The 23,127-nt window shown below is 38.9% G+C and overlaps 1 protein-coding gene and 1 long non-coding RNA gene across 2 annotated transcripts in view; both read left to right on the forward strand.

Moving 5' to 3' along the window:
* Positions 1 to 1,488: 1,488 nt before the first annotated feature.
* On the forward strand, positions 1,489 to 7,567 carry LOC142731599 (V-type proton ATPase 116 kDa subunit a 4-like; the record flags this gene model as incomplete). The annotated part of the gene is made up of 8 exons (XM_075849448.1): positions 1,489 to 1,582; positions 1,670 to 1,788; positions 1,883 to 2,099; positions 2,426 to 2,533; positions 3,012 to 3,167; positions 4,189 to 4,306; positions 6,689 to 6,860; positions 7,342 to 7,567. Coding segments are annotated over 8 exons (1,075 nt in total), but the record flags the coding sequence as incomplete, so codon positions are not given.
* A 2,894-nt stretch (positions 7,568 to 10,461) lies between these two features.
* LOC142731600 (uncharacterized) overlaps positions 10,462 to 23,127 on the forward strand; it is a 50,209-nt gene continuing 37,543 nt past the window's right edge. The window contains exon 1 of the long non-coding RNA XR_012879039.1: positions 10,462 to 10,510. This is a non-coding gene — a long non-coding RNA (uncharacterized LOC142731600). The remainder of the gene's footprint in view (positions 10,511 to 23,127) is intronic.

Raw genomic sequence — 23,127 nt, forward strand, 5'->3', positions numbered from 1 at the left:
CTTGTATATAGGAGCAGTATTATAGTAGTTATATTCTTGTATATAGAGGCAGTATTATAGTAGTTATATTCTTGTATATAGGAGGCAGTATTATAGTAGTTATATTCTTGTATATTAGGAGCAGTATTATAGTAGTTATATTCTTGTATATAGGAGGCAGTATTATAGTAGTTATATTCTTGTATATAGGAGCAGTATTATAGTACTTATATTCTTGTATATAGGGAGCAGTATTATAGTAGTTATATTCTTGTATATAGGGCAGTATTATAGTAGTTATATTCTTGTATATAGGAGCAGTATTATAGTAGTTATATTCTTGTATATAGAGGCAGTATTATAGTAGTTATATTCTTGTATATAGGAGGCAGTATTATAGTAGTTATATTCTTGTATATTAGGAGCAGTATTATAGTAGTTATATTCTTGTATATAGGGGCAGTATTATAGTAGTTATATTCTTGTATATAGGGGCAGTATTATAGTAGTTATATTCTTGTATATAGGGGCAGTATTATAGTAGTTATATTCTTGTATATAGGAGCAGTATTATAGTAGTTATATTCTTGTATATAAGAGCAGTATTATAGTAGTTATATTCTTGTATATAGGAGCAGTATTATAGTAGTTATATTCTTGTATATAGGAGCAGTATTATAGTAATTATATTCTTGTATATAGGAGCAGTATTTATAGTAGTTATATTCTTGTATATAGGAGGCAGTATTATATTAGTTATATTCTTGTATATAGGAGCAGTATTATAGTAGTAATATATTCTTGTATATAGGAGCAGTATTATAGTAGATATATTCTTGTATATAGGGGGCAGTATTATAGTAGTTATATTCTTGTATATAGGGAGCAGTATTATAGTAGTTATATTCTTGTATATAAGGAGCAGTATTATAGTAGTTATATTCTTGTATATAGGGGCAGTATTATAGTAGTTATATTCTTGTATATAGGGGGCAGTATTATAGTAGTTATATTCTTGTACATAGGGAGCAGTATTATAGTAGTTATATTCTTGTATATAGGGCAGTATTATAGTAGTTATATTCTTGTATATAGGGGGTAGTATTATAGTAGTTATATTCTTGTATATAGGAGCAGTATTATAGTAGTTATATTCTTGTATATAGGGAGCAGTATTATAGTAGTTATATTCTTGTATATAGGGGGTAGTATTATAGTAGTTATATTCTTGTATATAGGGGCAGTATTATAGTAGTTATATTCTTGTATATAGGGGGCAGTATTATAGTAGTTATATTCTTGTATATAGGGGGCAGTATTATAGTAGTTATATTCTTGTATATAGGGGCAGTATTATAGTAGTTATAGTCTTGTATATAGGAGCAGTATTATAGTAGTTATATTCTTGTATATAGGGGGCAGTATTATAGTAGTTATATTCTTGTATATAGGGGGCAGATATTATTTGGTTACATTGTAGAATTGATACGTTTTTGTTTTCTTTCTTAGTGATCAATTAATTCATCAGGGAATTGATTTACAACTAGATCCAAAGATAACCGGTGTATTTTCTGGGAATCCTTATCCATTTGGGATTGACCCGGTGAGTTGATTTACAGTTTTCTTGTCGTTTTTCTTGGCACGTGTATTTTGCTCCCTAATATTTCCTTTTGTCCCCGGTTTTCCGCAGATCTGGAATATTGCTAAGAACAAGCTGACTTTCCTGAACTCCTACAAGATGAAGATGTCGGTGGTTTTGGGGATCACGCAGATGGTGTTTGGGGTGGTTCTCGGTTTGCTGAACCACATGTAGGTTTGGTTGACAGTAACTGGGCTGATACTTGGGCTGTGATATTTTACTGGATCTCCACGTCCGCTGTTCTGTTTTATTTATTTTTTTCAGTAATTTCCGGCGACACATTAACATCATCCTGCAGTTTGTCCCGGAGATGATCTTCATCTTGTGTCTGTTCGGTTATCTGGTGTTTATGATCATCTTCAAGTGGTGCGTGTACAATGTGAATAACTCCCAGGAGGCCCCCAGTATCCTCATTCACTTCATCAACATGTTCCTGTTTAACTACAACGACCCGACCAACGCCCCGCTCTACGAGCACCAGGTAAATCTTCTGGGGGGACCTGAGAAGTCCCGATCCGTGGTCCGTCTGGTGTCGGAGGATCCAGTGACGGAAATCTCTAGTCCTGGAGGGGATCTGACGCTTTAGGATTCTTTAGTTGTGGGATCTGTCAAGGTCTGTTAGGGTGGAGTTGAATTTATTGTAATTGCTCATGTTATCCAGCAGAGGGCTCCAGCTATCTATACACCAGCATGCTGGGACTTGTAGTTCTATTACTTGTGTAGTTCGGTCCCTGTAGCATTTCTTCCCGCCGCCGTCCCCGCGGTTTATCGCGGTCAGTAATATCATGTAACGTTTTTCGGTTTCAGAAAGACATTCAGAGTTTCTTGGTCATATTTGCGCTCCTGGCCGTTCCTTGGATGCTTCTAATAAAACCTTTCATCCTACGAGCCAATCACCAGAAACAGCAGCGAATGGTGAGTGGGGGTCACCGGGCTTTATTATTGGGGAGTAGATTTCCCTGTGGGATTACTATGTACGCAGCTTGTTCCGCTACGGACCATGTCTATGACGACACCGCGCTAGGACTGGAGTTTTTGCAATATTATCAAATTGGCTTGACGTCTGAGATGGCTGACAACAGAAAACAATAGTTTTCACCTGTCCTACCATCAGCCTAATCCCTAGCCTGAGATGGCTGATAACAGAGGACAAGTGCATTGATTTCTGTCCTGCATCAAATGTGGAAAAGTATTTTATTGTAACCCTATTAACCCTTTATCGACCGAAGTGTTTATACCGGATTAAACTGATGTTTACCTGCAAAACCACGTGGCCATTAACAATCAATGTAAAGACTGTTCTGAATTGCGGTAAACCTGCACGTCGGGGGGTATTTCGGCCGCTACATGTGAAGTCACTGATTCCCGGCTCTGCTTTCTGTATCTCTCACAGTTGCACTCCTCATCCTCACCTGAAGAAGATATTGAGATCACAGACGTGGAAAATGCACAATCAAATCACTCCAAAAAGGAAGAAAAAAAGAAGGAACACGGGGCTGGACATGGAGACCATGGAGGGCACGATGATCATGGAGGACACGGGGGTGAGGTAGGAAAGGGGCAGATTATACCCTCATAAACTGTATTAAACCGCGCCAATCATGTCCCAGGCATCGGCAGGATTTAATCCGCACCCACAGACTGTCCTTTACCCATACCATAGCTCCACACACGTCTAATTCCACCTACTTTAGACAAGACCCTCGCCCTTTCAGGATCGGGCTGTCTATCAAGACTAAGTCACGTATAGACAGTATAGAGTTGTATCTATATATCCTTATTTAAAGTCTTTAAAGTAAATAACTCATTGCCTATGACACGGGGTCATTCTAGAAAAGTGATGACAAACAGCAATGGAAGCCCCCCTAACTGTGACGTGAGTGTAGTAGAGAGCTGCAGTACCAGCCCTAGCAGGCAGGTGGCAGCAGAACTGTAGTACCAGTCCTAGCAGGCAGGTGGCAGCAGAACTGTAGTACTAGTCCTAGCAGGCAGGTGGCAGCAGAGCTGTAGTAACAGTCCTAGCAGGCAGGTGGCAGCAGAGCTGTAGTACTAGTCCTAGCAGGCAGGTGGCAGCAGAGCTGTAGTACTAGTCCTAGCAGGCAGGTGGCAGCAGAGCTGTAGTACTAGTCCTAGCAGGCAGGTGGCAGCAGAGCTGTAGTACTAGTCCTAGCAGGCAGGTGGCAGCAGAGCTGTAGTACTAGTCCTAGCTGGCAGGTGGCAGCATAGCTGTAGTACTAGTCCTAGCAGGCAGGTGGCAGCAGGTGTCTTATCCTGCAGAAGCTTCTAGTGTTGGTTTTCTCTGCCGAGTCCATAGGTGTCTAATCTGTCGTGTCTGCACTTTATGGTCTCGTTTGTTGTAATTCTTGGGTTTATATCCAGACCACAAGTCACATGACTAATGAAATGTATGAAATCGTGCAGGAAACGTCTTGTGGCGGCCACGAGGGATTGCGCAGGAAATCTGATGAGCCGCTTTAGTAACGAGATGATCATTTCTTCTGTTCTCCACAATAATCAGGACCTGGCCCGTGTGATGGGGACTTGCTGCTCATTGTTCTCTCTCTTTACAGTTTGATTTTGGGGACGTCTTTGTTCACCAGTCCATCCACACCATAGAGTACTGCCTGGGCTGCATCTCCAACACGGCCTCCTACCTGCGTCTCTGGGCCCTGAGTCTGGCGCATGCACGTAAGACCGACCTCTCACCTGTAACCTCGTCCCTTCCCCCGTCCATCACTTCCTCCTCTTTCTCCAATGACTATGTCCCCATGAGGGACTGAATACAGAACTGGGGGTGTCTGTCTTAAAAAAACCTATTTTGGAATAATAGAGGGGGGGGTCCCTGTTCAGGATTCTAATCTTTATATCCGCGCAGCCACTTTGGATAAAGAGCGTCTGGAGGACCCGGCTTGTCCGCGCATAACACATACATCCCATAGGTTTCTATAGCATCTGAGTAATGCTTCACTTATCCTGTGGTGGCGCTGCAGGTGAATTGGACACTTGCTGCGGGATTCCCATACAGATTACAGCTGATCGTTCTGCGGGGCATCATGTGATGAACTTATTATTGGGGGGAACCTTTCTAACACAAATGGGTTGTCTAAGTCTAAGCCATTAAACCTTGTAATGACCTGTGATGTGCTATAATATAGGAAATGTGTGTGTGTGTATGTGTGTGTGTGTGTATATATATATTTACTGTCATGGTGAATCTTAAAGTTGTGTGAGGATCAAGTAGGGAGCCCCTCCCTGTACACTTATAATAAGCCCCTCCCTGTACACTTATAATAAGCCCCTCCCTGTACACTTATAATAAGCCCCTCCCTGTACACTTATAATAAGCCCCTCCCTGTACACTTATAATAAGCCCCTCCCTGTACACTTATAATAAGCCCATCCCTGTACACTTATAATAAGCCCCTCCCTGTACACTTATTATAAGCCCCTCCCTGTACACTTATAATAAGCCCATCCCTGTACACTTATAATAAGCCCCTCCCTGTACACTTATAATAAGCCCCTCCCTGTACACTTATAATAGGCCCCTCCCTGTACACTTATTATAAGCCCCTCCCTGTACACTTATAATAAGCCCCTCCCTGTACATTTATAATAAGCCCCTATCTGTACATTTATAATAGGCCCCTCCCTGTACACTTATGATAAGCCCCTCCCTGTACACTTATAATAAGCCCCTCCCTGTACACTTATAATAAGCCCCTCCCTGTACACTTATAATAAGCCCCTCCCTGTACACTTATAATAAGCCCCTCCCTGTACACTTATAATAAGCCCCTCCCTGTACACTTATAATAAGCCCCTCCCTGTACACTTATAATAAGCCCCTCCCTGTACACTTATAATAAGTCCCTCCCTGTACATTTATAATAAGCCCCTCCCTGTACACTTATAATAAGTCCCTCCCTGTACATTTATAATAAGCCCCTATCTGTACATTTATAATAGGCCCCTCCCTGTACACTTATGATAAGCCCCTCCCTGTACACTTATAATAAGCCCCTCCCTGTACACTTATAATAAGCCCCTCCATGTACACTTCTAATCTTCTTCCTGCACACTTACAATAAGCTCCTCCATGTACGTGTATAATAAGCTCCTCCCTGTACGTGTATAATAAGCTCCTCCCTGTACGTGTATAATAAGCTCCTCCCTGTACGTGTATAATAAGCTCCTCCCTGTACGTGTATAATAAGCTCCTCCCTGTACACTTATAATAAGCCCCTCCCTGTACACTTATAATAAGCCCCTCCATGTACACTTCTAATCTTCTTCCTGCACACTTACAATAAGCTCCTCCATGTACGTGTATAATAAGCTCCTCCCTGTACGTGTATAATAAGCTCCTCCCTGTACGTGTATAATAAGCTCCTCCCTGTACGTGTATAATAAGCTCCTCCCTGTACGTGTATAATAAGCTCCTCCCTGTACGTGTATAATAAGCCCCTCCCTGTACACTTATAATAAGCCCCTCCCTGTACACTTATAATAAGCCCCTCCCTGTACACTTATAATAAGCCCCTCCCTGTACACTTATAATAAGCCCCTCCCTGTACACTTATAATAAGTCCCTCCCTGTACATTTATAATAAGCCCCTATCTGTACATTTATAATAGGCCCCTCCCTGTACACTTATGATAAGCCCCTCCCTGTACACTTATAATAAGCCCCTCCCTGTACACTTCTAATCTTCTTCCTGCACACTTACAATAAGCTCCTCCATGTACGTGTATAATAAGCTCCTCCCTGTACGTGTATAATAAGCCCCTCCCTGTACACTTATAATAAGCCCCTCCCTGTACACTTATAATAAGCCCCTTGCTGTACGTGTATGATAAGCTTCTCCCTGTACATTATAATAAGCCCCTCCCTGTACATTATAATAATCCCCTCTAGTCTTTTCACACTGATAAGTTTAATGTTTGTTATTAATATATATTTTTTTATCATTTCTATATATTCTGACCCTTTTTTTTTCTCTGTTCCTTTATTGCGATTTCCTCATTTGCTGCTGCTTCATTGACCCGCCCTTGGTTCCTCCCCTGCAGAGCTCTCTGAGGTGTTATGGACCATGGTGATGCACTTTGGACTCTCCAGCGCCGGTTGGGGCGGCCTGATTGGTGTTTTTGTAATTTTTGCCGCCTTTGCTGTCCTCTCGATAGCCATATTGCTGGTCATGGAAGGTCTGTCCGCCTTCCTTCATGCGCTGCGTCTCCACTGGTAAGTACAGGGGTGTCCATGTTGCTGTATATATTCACGTCACAAATATATCCTGATGATCTTGCTGTCTTGAGCCGGCTTCTGGAATCGCCCAATATTTAGATAATAAATATAATATCCCACACATTCTATTTATCGGTTAACAGCATGAGAGCTCCTCGGGGGCGGGGCTTGACACCACATGAGACAGATACATTATAAAACATCCCCTTACTGATCCCACAAGCAGTTGCTACTACTAAGGTCACAGTCAGTCATTAAGGGGTTAAAGTAAAACTTCTTATCCATTGAGCGTGCATACCGAGTGACATCACGGGGAGCTGCAGACCATCCTGACCAATAGGAGACTAATAAGCAAAGAAAAAAAGTTGGTTTCCTTGGAAGCGGCGCCGCCTCTTCCTCGTCTTTGTGTTGTCATGTGATGTTCCCGAGCTGTGCGGTGATTACGGCCTCTCTCTCACCTCCGTCTCTCTCTCTTAAGGGTGGAGTTCCAGAACAAGTTTTACTCCGGCACGGGTCAAATGTTCAGTCCCTTCTCCTTCCAGCGCCTCCTGGACGGATCTGATGATTAGACTGAATATTCTCCAATCATCACAGAAAATGAAACGACCGAAATGAAAAAATAAATTTTCAAAAAATTCCGCCCTGGACGCAATGTTTTATATCATCCGCCTCGGACGTGGAACATTCAGTCTTTATAATAATAAAATACCAAAAATATTCACATTCGTTTTGTGTCTTTTACTGTGTACAATTCTAATCTAATTCTCCAATCACATCCAAAGCTGCATTTATAACATTGCTGGTTTGCTGTTGGCCCTCATCTTAACATCTTAATGCCTCTCCCTGCTGGTTCAGTCTCTTCTGTGGTTGATGTAGTATTTACACCACGCGCTGTTCATGTTCAGCTATTAGAGGTGTGTCAATTCCAGGTAGTAGCTTGCCTCATTGTAAATGCAGCTTTGGATGCGACTGGAGCATAAGACATGAAATAAAAGCAGGATTCTGACTGCGGCAGATCCATCATCAGCAATTTACTGACGGCTGTAATGCCCAGACCGGTGTTCATTAGAGGAGAAGCGTCGCTGTATACATTGTACCGGAGGAATCTGACATTACCCTGTGATTTCAGCGCGGTCCGCAGGATGTTCTCGCCCCGATCCTTGGGTTATATAAATGTCCTGTAATGTAATAACTGCCATTTTCTGCAGATTAAAATATATAATCTCCTGGGATAAATCGCCCCATTGTTCAGTCACAGGTGGAGCTGACGAATTCCATCTGCACTGAACACGTGAGCAGCGGCGCCTGAGAATCTGATCATGGAAACCTCAGTCCTAACATTGGCGCTTCCTCCATTAGATCAGTCTTCAGGTTATTCATCTCTTTGATTTTCTTCCTTTCAGACCTTGTGTATATAAACCAGGGGGAGCAACCGCCTGAGCGACCAATCAGATCACTGATTTTATTTCTTAAACCGCACTGGAAAGTGAACGTCGTAATCTATTGGGATGTTCCGGGCAACGACTCCACTGTGGTTTCAAAATTATTTTTTAAAATAAAGTAAAAATGGCGGAAAAGCTTTATAGGGTCTGGCCGCCATGTTCTCCGCATGTCTGCCAGTTTAGGGGCGTGGCTATATTTCTCAGCTATGGTACTTTCTTGATCCCGCAGCACTTCGTGTTTCAAGGGTGCGTGATTAGGCTTCCACGCCAACGTATAAAAAATGGGAACTCCGCACTCCAAGGTATTATACAATAAGTGATATTTTATTTCACGTATAGCGAAATGTAGTAATTCAAAAATAGGTTTTACGTTTCGGTCCATACATTCGACCTTCTTCAGACACGGATTCCGTCCGTAGATAAGGATATGCGGCATTTGCGACCTCGGTCGCTGTTGGGTAATGGCGCTGTTACTTAACAGCGACCGAGGTCGCAATCGCCATTATATTTCTCAGCTCCCATAGAAATACATAACATTCTGCTGCCTGCAGCCAACACTAGGGGGAGCTCACTACATACAGATATATACAGCTCCCATAGAGTTACATGATAACATTCTGCTGCCTGCAGCCACCACTAGGGGGAGCTCACTACATACAGATATATGCAGCTCCTATAGAGTTACATGATAACATTCTGCTGCCTGCAGCCACCACTAGGGGGAGCTCACTACATACAGATATATACAACTCCCATAGAATTACATAACATTCTGCTACCTGCATCCACCGCTAGGGCGAGCTCACTACATACAGTTCTATACAGCTCCCATAGAGTTACAGAATCTGCTACCTGCAGCCACCACTAGAGGGAGCTCACTACATACAGATGTATACAGTTCCCATAGAGTTACATGATAACATTCTGCTACCTGCAGCCACCACTAGGGGGAGCTCACTACATACAGATATATACAGTTCCCATAGAGTTACATGATAACATTCTGCTACCGACAGCCACCACTAGAGGGAGCTCACTACATACAGATATATACAGTTCCCATAGAGTTACATGATAACATTCTGCTACCTGCAGCCACCACTAGGGGGAGCTCACTACATACAGATATATACAGCTCCCATAGAGTTACATGATAACATTCTACTTCCTGAGCCACCACTAGGGGGAGCTCACTACATACAGATATATACAGCCGTCATTGAACTCCATTATAGATCTATATGCAGTGAGCTCCCCCTAGTGGTAGGCAGATTTAACATTTCATTTACAGAGATTAGTGACCTGATTTATGGACCATGATGCTTTGCAGTTTGGGGGTAAACGATCTGATCACAGGCGGCGGTTACATCACATCCCTCCCCTCAGCAGTAACTTCTCTATAATCTGGAGGATTTCTTCATGGATGGAGAGAATTATTTATTTGGCAACAAGATAATGATAATTTGCAGCCGCCTGTTACGCTTTCTCGTTCTCACTGTGACATTGCGGGTAAGTTACATGTCGCGGTGTCAGGTGACCGATTTCCAGAACATTGTGTGATTTATAGGATCTGATCTCAGCCAAATGGAATTGAAGCAGCAGGAGGATAATTCATGTTCCCTGGAGGCGGCGGATTCACCAATATCACATCTATGGTGAAATATACGGGTCGGGGTCACGTCTACGGTGGTCGGGGTCACGTTTTTGGACCTCGGGGTCATGTCTATGGAGGTCAAGGTCACATCTATGGAGGTCGGGGTCACGTCTATGGAGGTCGGGGTGTCATTGTATAAGTTGGCTGGTTTGCCACTCAGGAATATGGAAAAGCTGGATGACAACGCGTATGGGCGCTGAGATGGCGGCCATTTGGCTTTTTTTTTTATCCAACTGTTCCAAATACTACTAAGAAATGTCAAAAGACCGGAAAAGAGCCGCCGCTTCTCAGTAAGTGATCAGATCCCACCTCGCGTTTCACATGAGCTGATTGGTTACAATTAGCAACTGCTCCACTTTTCCTTTGCAGCAGTTTTGATGACCCCCCCCCCCCCCCATCCTTCATTTCTTGAGTCCTTTTCCTTTAAGAAGGTGAACGTCCCTCGGTTGGGGGTGTGGCCACAGTGCAGGTACCTGAGATAACGTCTCACAACAGCCGCAGAGACGGAGGAAGAGTGCACGACCCGGGACATCACAGCAGGGGCGGCCGGGGTAAGACGCGGCCACTACGGAGAGAATTTAGGGGGAAATTCATTTTGGGGTGTAAATGCAGTGAAGTTTGAGGGTTCAGTTCATCCACCTCATATAATATATACGTTACCTGGAGGGGGAGGGGCTTATGAGCCGTATCTATAATCATTGATGTCTACGTAATATAACTGCGAACCGCACCCTAAATAATGGACGTTAAATATGGATCTGATCCACTTGTAGTAGCCCCCCATAAAGAAGGGTCTCTAAAGCTTATAAAGCCGTGGGGGGAGGGTCCTCAAAAAAAAGTTGATTTAATTTGACAGCAAAAAAATCCCAAAAGTTCTGCACTTCAGCGAAGCGGGGTTTGTATCGTGTCTGTAATAGAAGAAGTGACCAGTGACCCTCGTGTTGGGTGATCAGGAGGAGCCGTCGCGTGTGCCGCTGCCCGAAACCACGGAGATATCAGGGAGACGTAAAAACCAATAAGACGTAAAATCACGAGTGTCGCCAAACCGCAAATATAAGGAGCTGTCTTATGTGTCGTATCTATGACTCGTGACTCTCCTCTAATGCTCCCACCAAAGAGGACGGGGGGGGGGGGGGGGTGGTGTTGAAATGTAACATAGACTACTAAAAAAATATTTTGCCCCATTGGTGTCCCCCTTTTATCCTGTGCATCCATAGGGGGCAGTACAGGGGCAGTATTCTAGTAGTTATATTCTTGTATATAGGGAGCAGTATTATAGTAGTTATATTCTTGTATATAGGAGCAGTATTATAGTAGTTATATTCTTGTATATAGGAGCAGTATTATAGTAGTTATATTCTTGTATATAGGGGGCAGTATTATAGTAGTTATATTCTTGTATATAGGGGCAGTATTATAGTAGTTATATTCTTGTATATAGGGGGCAGTATTATAGTAGTTATATTCTTGTATATAGGAGCAGTATTATAGTAGTTATATTCTTGTATATAGGGGCAGTATTATAGTAGTTATATTCTTGTATATAGGGGCAGTATTATAGTAGTTATATTCTTGTATGTAGGAGCAGTATTATAGTAGTTATATTCTTGCATATAGGGGGCAGTGTTATAGTAGTTATATTCTTGTATATAGGGGGCAGTATTATAGTAGTTATATTCCTGTATATAGGGGGCAGTATTATAGTAGTTATATTCTTGTATATAGGAGCAGTATTATAGTAGTTATATTCTTGTATATAGGGGCAGTATTATAGTAGTTATATTCTTGTATATAGGGGGCAGTATTATAGTAGTTATATTCTTGTATATAGGGGCAGTATTATAGTAGTTATATTCTTGTATATAGGGGCAGTATCATAGTAGTTATATTCTTGTATATAGGGGCAGTATTATAGTAGTTATATTCTTGTATATAGGGGCAGTATTATAGTAGTTATATTCTTGTATATAGGGGCAGTATTATAGTAGTTATATTCTTGTATATAGGGGGCAGTATTATAGTACTTATATTCTTGTATATAGGGGCAGTATTATAGTAGTTATATTCTTGTATATAGGGGGCAGTATTATAGTACTTATATTCTTGTATATAGGGGCAGTATTATAGTAGTTATATTCTTGTATATAGGGGCAGTATTATAGTAGTTATATTCTTGTATATAGGAGCAGTATTATAGTAGTTATATTCTTGTATATAGAGGCAGTATTATAGTAGTTATATTCTTGTATATAGGAGCAGTATTATAGTAGTTATATTCTTGTATATAGGGGGCAGTATTATAGTAGTTATATTCTTGTATATAGGGGCAGTATTATAGTAGTTATATTCTTGTATATAGGGGGCAGTATTATAGTAGTTATTTTCTTGTATATAGAGGGCAGTATTATAGTAGTTACATTCTTATATACAGGAGCAGTATTATGGTAGTTCTATTCTTGTATATAGGAGCAGTATTATAGTAGTTATATTCTTGTATATAGGGGAGCAGTATTATAGTAGATATATTCTTGTATATAGGAGGCAGTATTATAGTAGTTATATTTTTGTATATAGGGGCAGTATTATAGTAGTTATATTCTTGTATATAGGGGCAGTATTATAGTAGTTATATTCTTGTATATAGGGAGCAGTATTATAGTAGTTATATTCTTGTATATAGGAGCAGTATTATAGTAGTTATATTCTTGTATATAGGGGCAGTATTATAGTAGTTATATTCTTGTATATAGGAGCAGTATTATAGTAGTTATATTCTTGTATATAGGAGGCAGTATTATAGTAGTTATATTCTTGTATATAGGGGGCAGTATTATAGTAGTTATATTCTTGTATATAGGGGCAGTATTACAGTAGTTATATTCTTGTATATAGGGGCAGTATTATAGTAGTTATATTCCTGTATATAGGAGCAGTATTATAGTAGTTATATTCTTGTATATAGGAGCAGTATTATAGTAGTTATATTCTTGTATATAGGGGGCAGTATTATAGTAGTTATATTCTTGTATATAGGAGCAGTATTATAGTAGTTATATTCTTGTATATAGGGGCAGTATTATAGTAGTTATATTCTTGTATATAGGAGCAGTATTATAGTAGTTATATTCTTGTATATAGGAGGCAGTATTATAGTAGTTATATTCTTGTATATAGGGGGCAGTATTATAGTAGTTATATTCTTGTATATAGGGGCAGTATTACAGTAGTTATATTCTTGTATATAGGGGCAGTATTATAGTAGTTATATTCCTGTATATAGGAGCAGTATTATAGTAGTTATATTCTTGTATATAGGAGCAGTATTATAGTAGTTATATTCTTGTATATAGGGGGCAGTATTATAGTAGTTATATTCTTGTATATAGGAGCAGTATTATAGTAGTTATATTCTTGTATATAGGGACAGTATTATAGTAGTTATATTCTTGTATATAGGAGCAGTATTATAGTAGTTATATTCTTGTATACATGGGTAGTATTATAGTAGTTATATTCTTGTATATAGGGAGCAGTATTATAGTAGTTATATTCTTGTATATAGTGGGCAGCATTATAGTAGTTATATTCTTGTATATAGGGGGCAGTATTATAGTAGGTATATTCTTATATATAGGGGCAGTATTATAGTAGTTATATTCTTGTATATAGGGGGCAGTATTATAGTAGTAATATTCTTGTATATAGGGAGCAGTATTATAGTAGTTATATTCCTGTGTATAAGGAGCAGTATTATAGTAGTTATATTCTTGTGTATATAGGAGCAGTATTATAGTAGTTATATTCTTGTATATAGGGGGCAGTATTATAGTAGTTATATTCTTGTATATAGGGGGCAGTATTATAGTAGTAATATTCTTGTATATAGGGAGCAGTATTATAGTAGTTATATTCTTGTATATAGGAGCAGTAGTATAGTACTTATATTCTTGTATATAGGGGCAGTATTATAGTAGTTATATTCTTGTATATAGGGAGGTAGTATTATAGTAGTTATATTCTTGTATATAGGAGCAGTATTATAGTCGTTATATTCCTGTGTATAGGGAGCAGTATTATAGTAGTTATATTCTTGTATATAGGAGCAGTATTATAGTAGTTATATTCTTGTATATAGGGGGCAGTATTATAGTAGTTATATTCTTGTATATAGGAGCAGTATTATAGTAGTTATATTCTTGTATATAGGGGGCAGTATTATAGTAGTTATATTCTTGTATATAGGGAGGTAGTATTATAGTAGTTATATTCTTGTATATAGGAGCAGTATTATAGTCGTTATATTCCTGTGTATAGGGAGCAGTATTATAGTAGTTATATTCTTGTATATAGGAGCAGTATTATAGTAGTTATATTCTTGTATATAGGGGGCAGTATTATAGTAGTTATATTCTTGTATATAGGGGCAGTATTATAGTAGTTATATTCTTGTATATAGGGGGCAGTATTATAGTAGTAATATTCTTGTATATAGGGAGCATTATTATAGTAGTTATATTCATGTATATAGGGGGCAGTATTATAGTAGTTATATTCTTGTATATAGGGAGCAGTATTATAGTAGTTATATTCTTGTATATAGGGGGCAGTATTATAGTAGTTATATTCTTGTATATAGGAGCAGTATTATAGTAGTTATATTCTTGTATATAGGGGCAGTATTATAGTAGTTATATTCTTGTATATAGGAGCAGTATTATAGTAGTTATATTCTTGTATATAGGAGGCAGTATTATAGTAGTTATATTCTTGTATATAGGGGGCAGTATTATAGTAGTTATATTCTTGTATATAGGGGCAGTATTACAGTAGTTATATTCTTGTATATAGGGGCAGTATTATAGTAGTTATATTCCTGTATATAGGAGCAGTATTATAGTAGTTATATTCTTGTATATAGGAGCAGTATTATAGTAGTTATATTCTTGTATATAGGGACAGTATTATAGTAGTTATATTCTTGTATATAGGAGCAGTATTATAGTAGTTATATTCTTGTATACATGGGTAGTATTATAGTAGTTATATTCTTGTATATAGGGAGCAGTATTATAGTAGTTATATTCTTGTATATAGTGGGCAGTATTATAGTAGTTATATTCTTGTATATAGGGGGCAGTATTATAGTAGGTATATTCTTGTATATAGGGGCAGTATTATAGTAGTTATATTCTTGTATATAGGGGGCAGTATTATAGTAGTAATATTCTTGTATATAGGGAGCAGTATTATAGTAGTTATATTCCTGTGTATAAGGAGCAGTATTATAGTAGTTATATTCTTGTGTATATAGGAGCAGTATTATAGTAGTTATATTCTTGTATATAGGGGGCAGTATTATAGTAGTTATATTCTTGTATATAGGGGGCAGTATTATAGTAGTAATATTCTTGTATATAGGGAGCAGTATTATAGTAGTTATATTCTTGTATATAGGAGCAGTAGTATAGTACTTATATTCTTGTATATAGGAGGGCAGTATTATAGTAGTTATATTCTTGTATATAGGGAGGTAGTATTATAGTAGTTATATTCTTGTATATAGGAGCAGTATTATAGTCGTTATATTCCTGTGTATAGGGAGCAGTATTATAGTAGTTATATTCTTGTATATAGGAGCAGTATTATAGTAGTTATATTCTTGTATATAGGGGGCAGTATTATAGTAGTTATATTCTTGTATATAGGAGCAGTATTATAGTAGTTATATTCTTGTATATAGGGGGCAGTATTATAGTAGTTATATTCTTGTATATAGGGCGGTAGTATTATAGTAGTTATATTCTTGTATATAGGAGCAGTATTATAGTCGTTATATTCCTGTGTATAGGGAGCAGTATTATAGTAGTTATATTCTTGTATATAGGAGCAGTATTATAGTAGTTATATTCTTGTATATAGGGGGCAGTATTATAGTAGTTATATTCTTGTATATAGGGGCAGTATTATAGTAGTTATATTCTTGTATATAGGGGGCAGTATTATAGTAGTAATATTCTTGTATATAGGGAGCATTATTATAGTAGTTATATTCATGTATATAGGGGGCAGTATTATAGTAGTTATATTCTTGTATATAGGGAGCAGTATTATAGTAGTTATATTCTTGTATATAGGGGGCAGTATTATAGTAGTTATATTCTTGTATATAGGAGCAGTATTATAGTAGTTATATTCTTGTATATAGGGGCAGTATTATAGTAGTTATATTCTTGAATATAGGAGCAGTATTATAGTAGTTATATTCTTGTATATAGGGGCAGTATTATAGTAGTTATATTCTTGTATATAGGGGGCAGTATTATAGTAGTTATATTCTTGTATATAGGGGCAGTATTATAGTACTTATATTCTTGTATATAGGGGCAGTATTATAGTAGTTATATTCTTGTATATAGGGGCAGTATTATAGTAGTTATATTCTTGTATATAGGAGGCAGTATTATAGTAGTTATATTCTTGTATATAGGAGCTGTATTATAGTAGTTATATTCTTGTATATAGGAGCTGTATTATAGTACTTATATTCTTGTATATAGGAGCTGTATTATAGTACTTATATTCTTGTATATAGGAGGGCAGTATTATAGTAGTTATATTCTTGTATATAGGGGCAGTATTATAGTAGTTATATTCTTGTATATAGGAGGCAGTATTATAGTAGTTATATTCTTGTATATAGGAGCTGTATTATAGTAGTTATATTCTTGTATATAGGAGCAGTATTATAGTCGTTATATTCCTGTGTATAGGGAGCAGTATTATAGTAGTTATATTCTTGTATATAGGAGCAGTATTATAGTAGTTATATTCTTGTATATAGGGAGCAGTATTATAGTAGTTATATTCTTGTATATAGGGAGCAGTATTATAGTAGTTATATTCTTGTATATAGGGGGCAGTATTATAGTAGTTATATTCTTGTATATAGGAGCAGTATTATAGTAGTTATATTCTTGTATATAGGGGCAGTATTATAGTAGTTATATTCTTGTATATAGGAGCAGTATTATAGTAGTTATATTCTTGTATATAGGGGCAGTATTATAGTAGTTATATTCTTGTATATAGGGGGCAGTATTATAGTAGTTATATTCTTGTATATAGGGGCAGTATTATAGTACTTATATTCTTGTATATAGGGGCAGTATTATAGTAGTTATATTCTTGTATATAGGGGCAGTATTATAGTAGTTATATTCTTGTATATAGGAGGCAGTATTATAGTAGTTATATTCTTGGATATAGGAGCTGTATTATAGTAGTTATATTCTTGTATATAGGAGCTGTATTATAGTACTTATATTCTTGTATATAGGAGCTGTATTATAGTACTTATATTCTTGTATATAGGAGAGCAGTATTATAGTAGTTATATTCTTGTATATAGGGGCAGTATTATAGTAGTTATATTCTTGTATATAGGAGGCAGTATTATAGTAGTTATATTCTTGTATATAGGAGCTGTATTATAGTAGTTATATTCTTGTATATAGGAGCAGTATTATAGTCGTTATATTCCTGTGTATAGGGAGCAGTATTATAGTAGTTATATTCTTGTATATAGGAGCAGTATTATAGTAGTTATATTCTTGTATATAGGGGGCAGTATTATAGTAGTTATATTCTTGTATATAGGGGCAGTATTATAGTAGTTATATTCTTGTATATAGGGGGCAGTATTATAGTAGTAATATTCTTGTATATAGGGAGCATTATTATAGTATTTGACGGGCGGAGCTTGACCGCGAGCAGAGAAGGTGGATTGAGACAGAGCTCCGGCGGCAACCCGGCTAACCTAAGCTTTTAGCAAGGCAAGACACAGCAGAATGGTGCGGACCGGGAAAGATAAGACCAGGGAACACTCAGGCACCCCAAAACCGGGGAAAAATCAAGCAGACCTGGATAGGTTTTTAAAGAAAACGATGGAGCGCTCTCCGGCGCGAAAATCAAAGATGGCGCCGGATGCAGCATGCAGCCATGAGGCTACAGAAGATTCTGATGTCGGCAGCACAGGAGAGCAATCGGAGGCTGGGGGTGAGTCCACATATGTCCCTGTGTCGAGAGGATTTATAAAGCGGGTTCTCTTTAAAGCCCTGGGCCCCATAGCACAAGACCTGGCAGAAATAAAAGCCGATCTGAGAAATATTGGAGACAGGGTGGACACGCTAGAAACCGCTCAGGCTGAAGTGACCCGGTTTGGAGCAGCAGTACAAGAGACTTTACATGTTCAGCATGATCACATAAATATGGCTTTATTGCATGCGGAAGACCAGGAGAACCGCAGTCGCTGCAAAAATATCAGGATACGGGGCCTTCCTGAGTCTATTCCACATGAAACGCTTCCTAAAGTAGCACGGGAGATTTTTGCATCAATTTTGGGAGGAGAGAAAGCAGGGCCTATCCAAATTGAGCGTATTCACAGGGCACTGAGAGCCAAGCCACGTGCTCAAGATCCACCTAGAGATGTAATTTGTGGCCTGCTTAGCTATGTGGACACTGCTGCACTATTAAAACAAGCAAGATCTTCAGACGGAGTTAATTATGAGGGAACCCCTGTCCTTCTTTTTCAAGATTTGGCTGCTTCAACACTCACGAAACGCCGGATACTAAAACCGCTACTGGATAAGCTAAGATCTAACAACATCCCCTTTCGCTGGTTATACCCTTTTGGAATAGCGATACACAAACAGGATAAACATATCGTGATACGGAATCCTGAAGATCTACATGCGGCCTGGGACTTGCTTGGATTCCAGCCTATGGACATTCCTTCATGGCTCCCGTTGGCATATCCGCCGAAGATACCGTCCCTGTTGGAAGCAGACCCCTGGACAAAGGTTTCTGGCTTTAGATCAGCGCCAGGGAAGAAAAATATCCATACAACCCAAGGACGAGACCCTATCTGAAGTTGTTGGGATGTAACTATGTTTATGTATTTGCATAATTTCTTTGCACTAACATATGGCGTTATGTTAAGGGTTCCTAAGATATATATTTCAGATTTAAATGGTGACAAAGCTATGTTTGCACAGTTAGCAACTAATCACAACCAGTGAACAGGTCCCCACTTTAATGGAGATTAAGCCTTAAAATAAGCACTTGAAGTGTCTTGCCGGTTTTATACCAAAATTTGGAAAAAGCTGCTTAGGTAGGCCTGGGTTGGAGGTCATTCTCATTGGTTCTAATATGACCCCCCTAGTTTGTACTTATAGGGAGACCCCTCCTTATACTAAAGTGAAGCTACAGGTTGTTGTAGCTGATAATGTTTCACTCTTACCTCGTGTCAGAAGTTTACTCCAATACAGAGTATGGTTAAAAAAGGCTAGGTTATTTTTATGTTCTTTTGGTTATATCATGTGGTATGCGCAGAGAAGGGAATGGTCACATGTCACATATGGCAGAAATTAAGATTGTATCTCACAACGTGAGGGGTCTGAATGTCCCACAGAAGCGCAGTCAAGTTATTAGAATGTGGAAAAAACAGGCGGCACAGGTAGTCCTAATACAGGAGACGCACTTTAAAAGGTTAAAAATTCCTAATGTCCCCTCAAGAGATTTTAATTTATGGTTCCACTGCCCATATGAGTCTGCGGCTAGGGGAGTTAGCATAGCGATACATAATAGTATTCCATTTTCATTCCTAATGAAAAAAGAAGATGCAGAGGGCAGATATCTGTTTATAAAAGGGAAAATTGGTAACACTGTATATACCTTTGCTAACCTATACGCACCCAATGCTGGGCAGTCTTCCTGGCTCATTCGGGTCTTGAACGTTCTGAGAGATTTTTCTGAGGGGATTTTAATAATGGGGGGAGATCTGAATATACCGCTTAATCCGATATTAGACACCACAGGGTCACAACATGTCTCATACAAAAGGCTGGCACAATTGAATAAGGTTCTTCATTCCCTACACCTAACAGATATCTGGAGATTATTACACCCTCTAGATAAGGACTACTCATATTTTTCACCTACTCACAATACGTATCACAGACTGGACTATATTTTCTTGTCACAAAAATACACATCACTGGTCAGAGCAGCGGACATAGGACATATTTTACTATCAGATCATGCGCCAATTTCAGTGACTCTCAGTTTGACGGGAATCCCTAAGGGGAACTGGTGTTGGAAATTAAACGACACTCTTATTGCAGACAAGAGTAATATTCAGATAGTAGAAAACCATTTATCTCAATACTTTCAACATAACGCATCAGATTCTATCTCTGACCCAATTATATGGGAAGCTCACAAAGCAGTGTTGAGAGGGGAATTAATTTCATTGGGAACACATGTCAAGAAAAAGACAAATGCAATATTAAATGACCTATTCTCCCAGATTGCACTTTTAGAAAGAGTTCATAAGAAAACTGTAGCTATTTCCTCCCTAGAAGAATTAACCAGTCTCAGAGAAAAAGTAAAGGATGTACTTAACCCCTTAAGGACGCAGCCTAGTTTGGGCCTTAAGGCTCAGAGCCCATTTTTCAAATCTGACATATTTCACTTTATGTGGTAATAACGTCGGAATGCTTAAACCTATCCAAGCGATTCTGAGATTGTTTTCTCGTGACACTTTGGGCTTCATGTTCGTGGTAAAATTTGGTCGATATATTCAGTGTTTATTGGTGAAAAATTGCAAAATTTAGAGAAAATTTTGAAAAAATTGCATTTTTCAGAATTTAAATGCATCTGCTTGTAAAACAGACGGTTATACCACCCAAAATAGTTACTAGTTCACATTTCCCATATGTCTACTTTAGATTGGCATCGTTTTTTTAACATTCTTTTATTTTTCTTGGACGTTACAATGCTTAGAACATAAACAGCAATTTCTCATATTTTTAAGAAAATTTCAAAAGCCTTTTTTTTAAGGTACCTCTTGAGTTCTGAAGTGGCTTTGAGGGGCCTATGTATTAGAAACCCCCATAAAACACCCCATTTTAAAAACTAGACCCCTCAAAGTATTCAAAACAGCATTTAGAAAGTTTTTTAACCCTTCAGGCATTTCACAGGAATTAAAGCAATGTGGAGGTGAAATTTGCAAATTTCATTTTTCTTGCTGAATTTCAATATTATTCCATTTTTTTCTGTAACACAGAAGATTTTACCAGAGAAATACTACTAAATATGTATTGTCCAGATTCTGCAGTTTTTAGAAATGTCCCACATGTGGCTCTAGTGCGCTCGTGGAATAAAACACAAGCCTCAGAAACAAAGGAGCACCTAGTGCATTTTGAGGCCTCTTTTTTATTAGAATATATTTTAGGCAGCATGCCAGGTTTGAAGAGGTGTTGAGGTATGAAAGCAATGGAAACCCACCAGAAGTGACCCCATTTTGGAAACTAGACCCCTCAAGGAATTCATTTATGGTTGTTGTTATCATTTTGACCACACCGTTTTTTCACAGCACCTATTTGAATTGGGCTGTGAATTAAAAAAATGATATTTTTTTCCATTAAGATGTAATTTTTGTTCAAAATTTCTTATTTTCACAAGGAATAAAACACCCCATTTTGTTGCCCAATTTGTCCTGAGTGCGGCAATACCCCATTTGTGGTGATAAACTGATGTTTGGGCCCATGGCAGGACTCAGAAGGAAAGGACCACCATTTGGCCTACTGGAGCTTTTCTTGTGCTAAGTCATGTAGGCAGAAGCCCCTGAGGTACCAGTACAGTTAAAACCCCCGAGAAGTGACCCCATTTTAAAAACTACACCCCTTAAGACATTCATCTAGTGGTGTAGTGAGCATTTTGACCCCACAGTTATTGTGTAAAAGGTAATGCGCAGCAGATGGTGCAAAGTGAGATTTGCAATTTCCTATGCATATATGCCATTTCAGTGTCTGATATATTGTGCCCAGCATGTGCCACTGGAGACATACACCCCATAAATTGTAATGTGGGTTCTCCCGGGTACGGCAATACCCTACATGTGGCTGTTATTAGCTGCCTGGGCACACGACAGGGCTCAGAAGGGAAGGACCACCATTTAGCCTACTGGAGCTTTTCTGGTGCTAAGTCATGTAGGCAGAACCCCTGAGGTACCAGTACAGTTGAAACCCCCGAGAAGTGACCCCATTTTAAAAACTACACCCCTTAAGACATTCATCTAGTGGTGTAGTGAGCATTTTGACCCCACAGTTATTGTGTAAAAGGTAATGCGCAGCAGATGGTGCAAAGTGAGATTTGCAATTTCCTATGCATATATGCCATTTCAGTGTCTGATATATTGTGCCCAGCATGTGCCACTGGAGACATACACCCCATAAATTGTAATGTGGGTTCTCCCGGGTACGGCAATACCCTACATGTGGCTGTTATTAGCTGCCTGGGCACACGACAGGGCTCAGAAGGGAAGGACCACCATTTAGCCTACTGGAGCTTTTCTGGTGCTAAGTCATGTAGGCAGAACCCCTGAGGTACCAGTACAGTTGAAACCCCCGAGAAGTGACCCCATTTTAAAAACTACACCCCTTAAGACATTCATCTAGTGGTGTAGTGAGCATTTTGACCCCACAGTTATTGTGTAAAAGGTAATGCGCAGCAGATGGTGCAAAGTGAGATTTGCAATTTCCTATGCATATATGCCATTTCAGTGTCCGATATATTGTGCCCAGCATGTGCCACTGGAGACATACACCCCATAAATTGTAATGTGGGTTCTCCCGGGTACGGCAATACCCTACATGTGGCTGTTATTAGCTGCCTGGGCACACGACAGGGCTCAGAAGGGAAGGACCACCATTTAGCCTACTGGAGCTTTTCTGGTGCTAAGTCATGTAGGCAGAACCCCTGAGGTACCAGTACAGTTGAAACCCCCGAGAAGTGACCCCATTTTAAAAACTACACCCCTTAAGACATTCATCTAGTGGTGTAGTGAGCATTTTGACCCAACAGTTATTGTGTAAAAGGTAATGCGCAGTAGATGGTGCAAAGTGAGATTTGCAATTTCCTATACATATATGCCATTTCAGTGTCCGATATATTGTGCCCAGCATGTGCCACCGGAGACATACACCCCATAAATTGTAATGTGGGTTCTCCCGGGTACGGCAATACCCTACATGTGGCTGTTATTTGCTGCTTGGGCACATGGCAGGGCTCAAAAGGGAAAGATGAGGGGGATAAGCTGTGCGGAGTG

This window comes from Rhinoderma darwinii, unplaced genomic scaffold (genome assembly GCF_050947455.1).
Source record: "Rhinoderma darwinii isolate aRhiDar2 unplaced genomic scaffold, aRhiDar2.hap1 Scaffold_831, whole genome shotgun sequence".
Taxonomy (NCBI): Eukaryota; Metazoa; Chordata; class Amphibia; order Anura; family Rhinodermatidae; genus Rhinoderma; species Rhinoderma darwinii.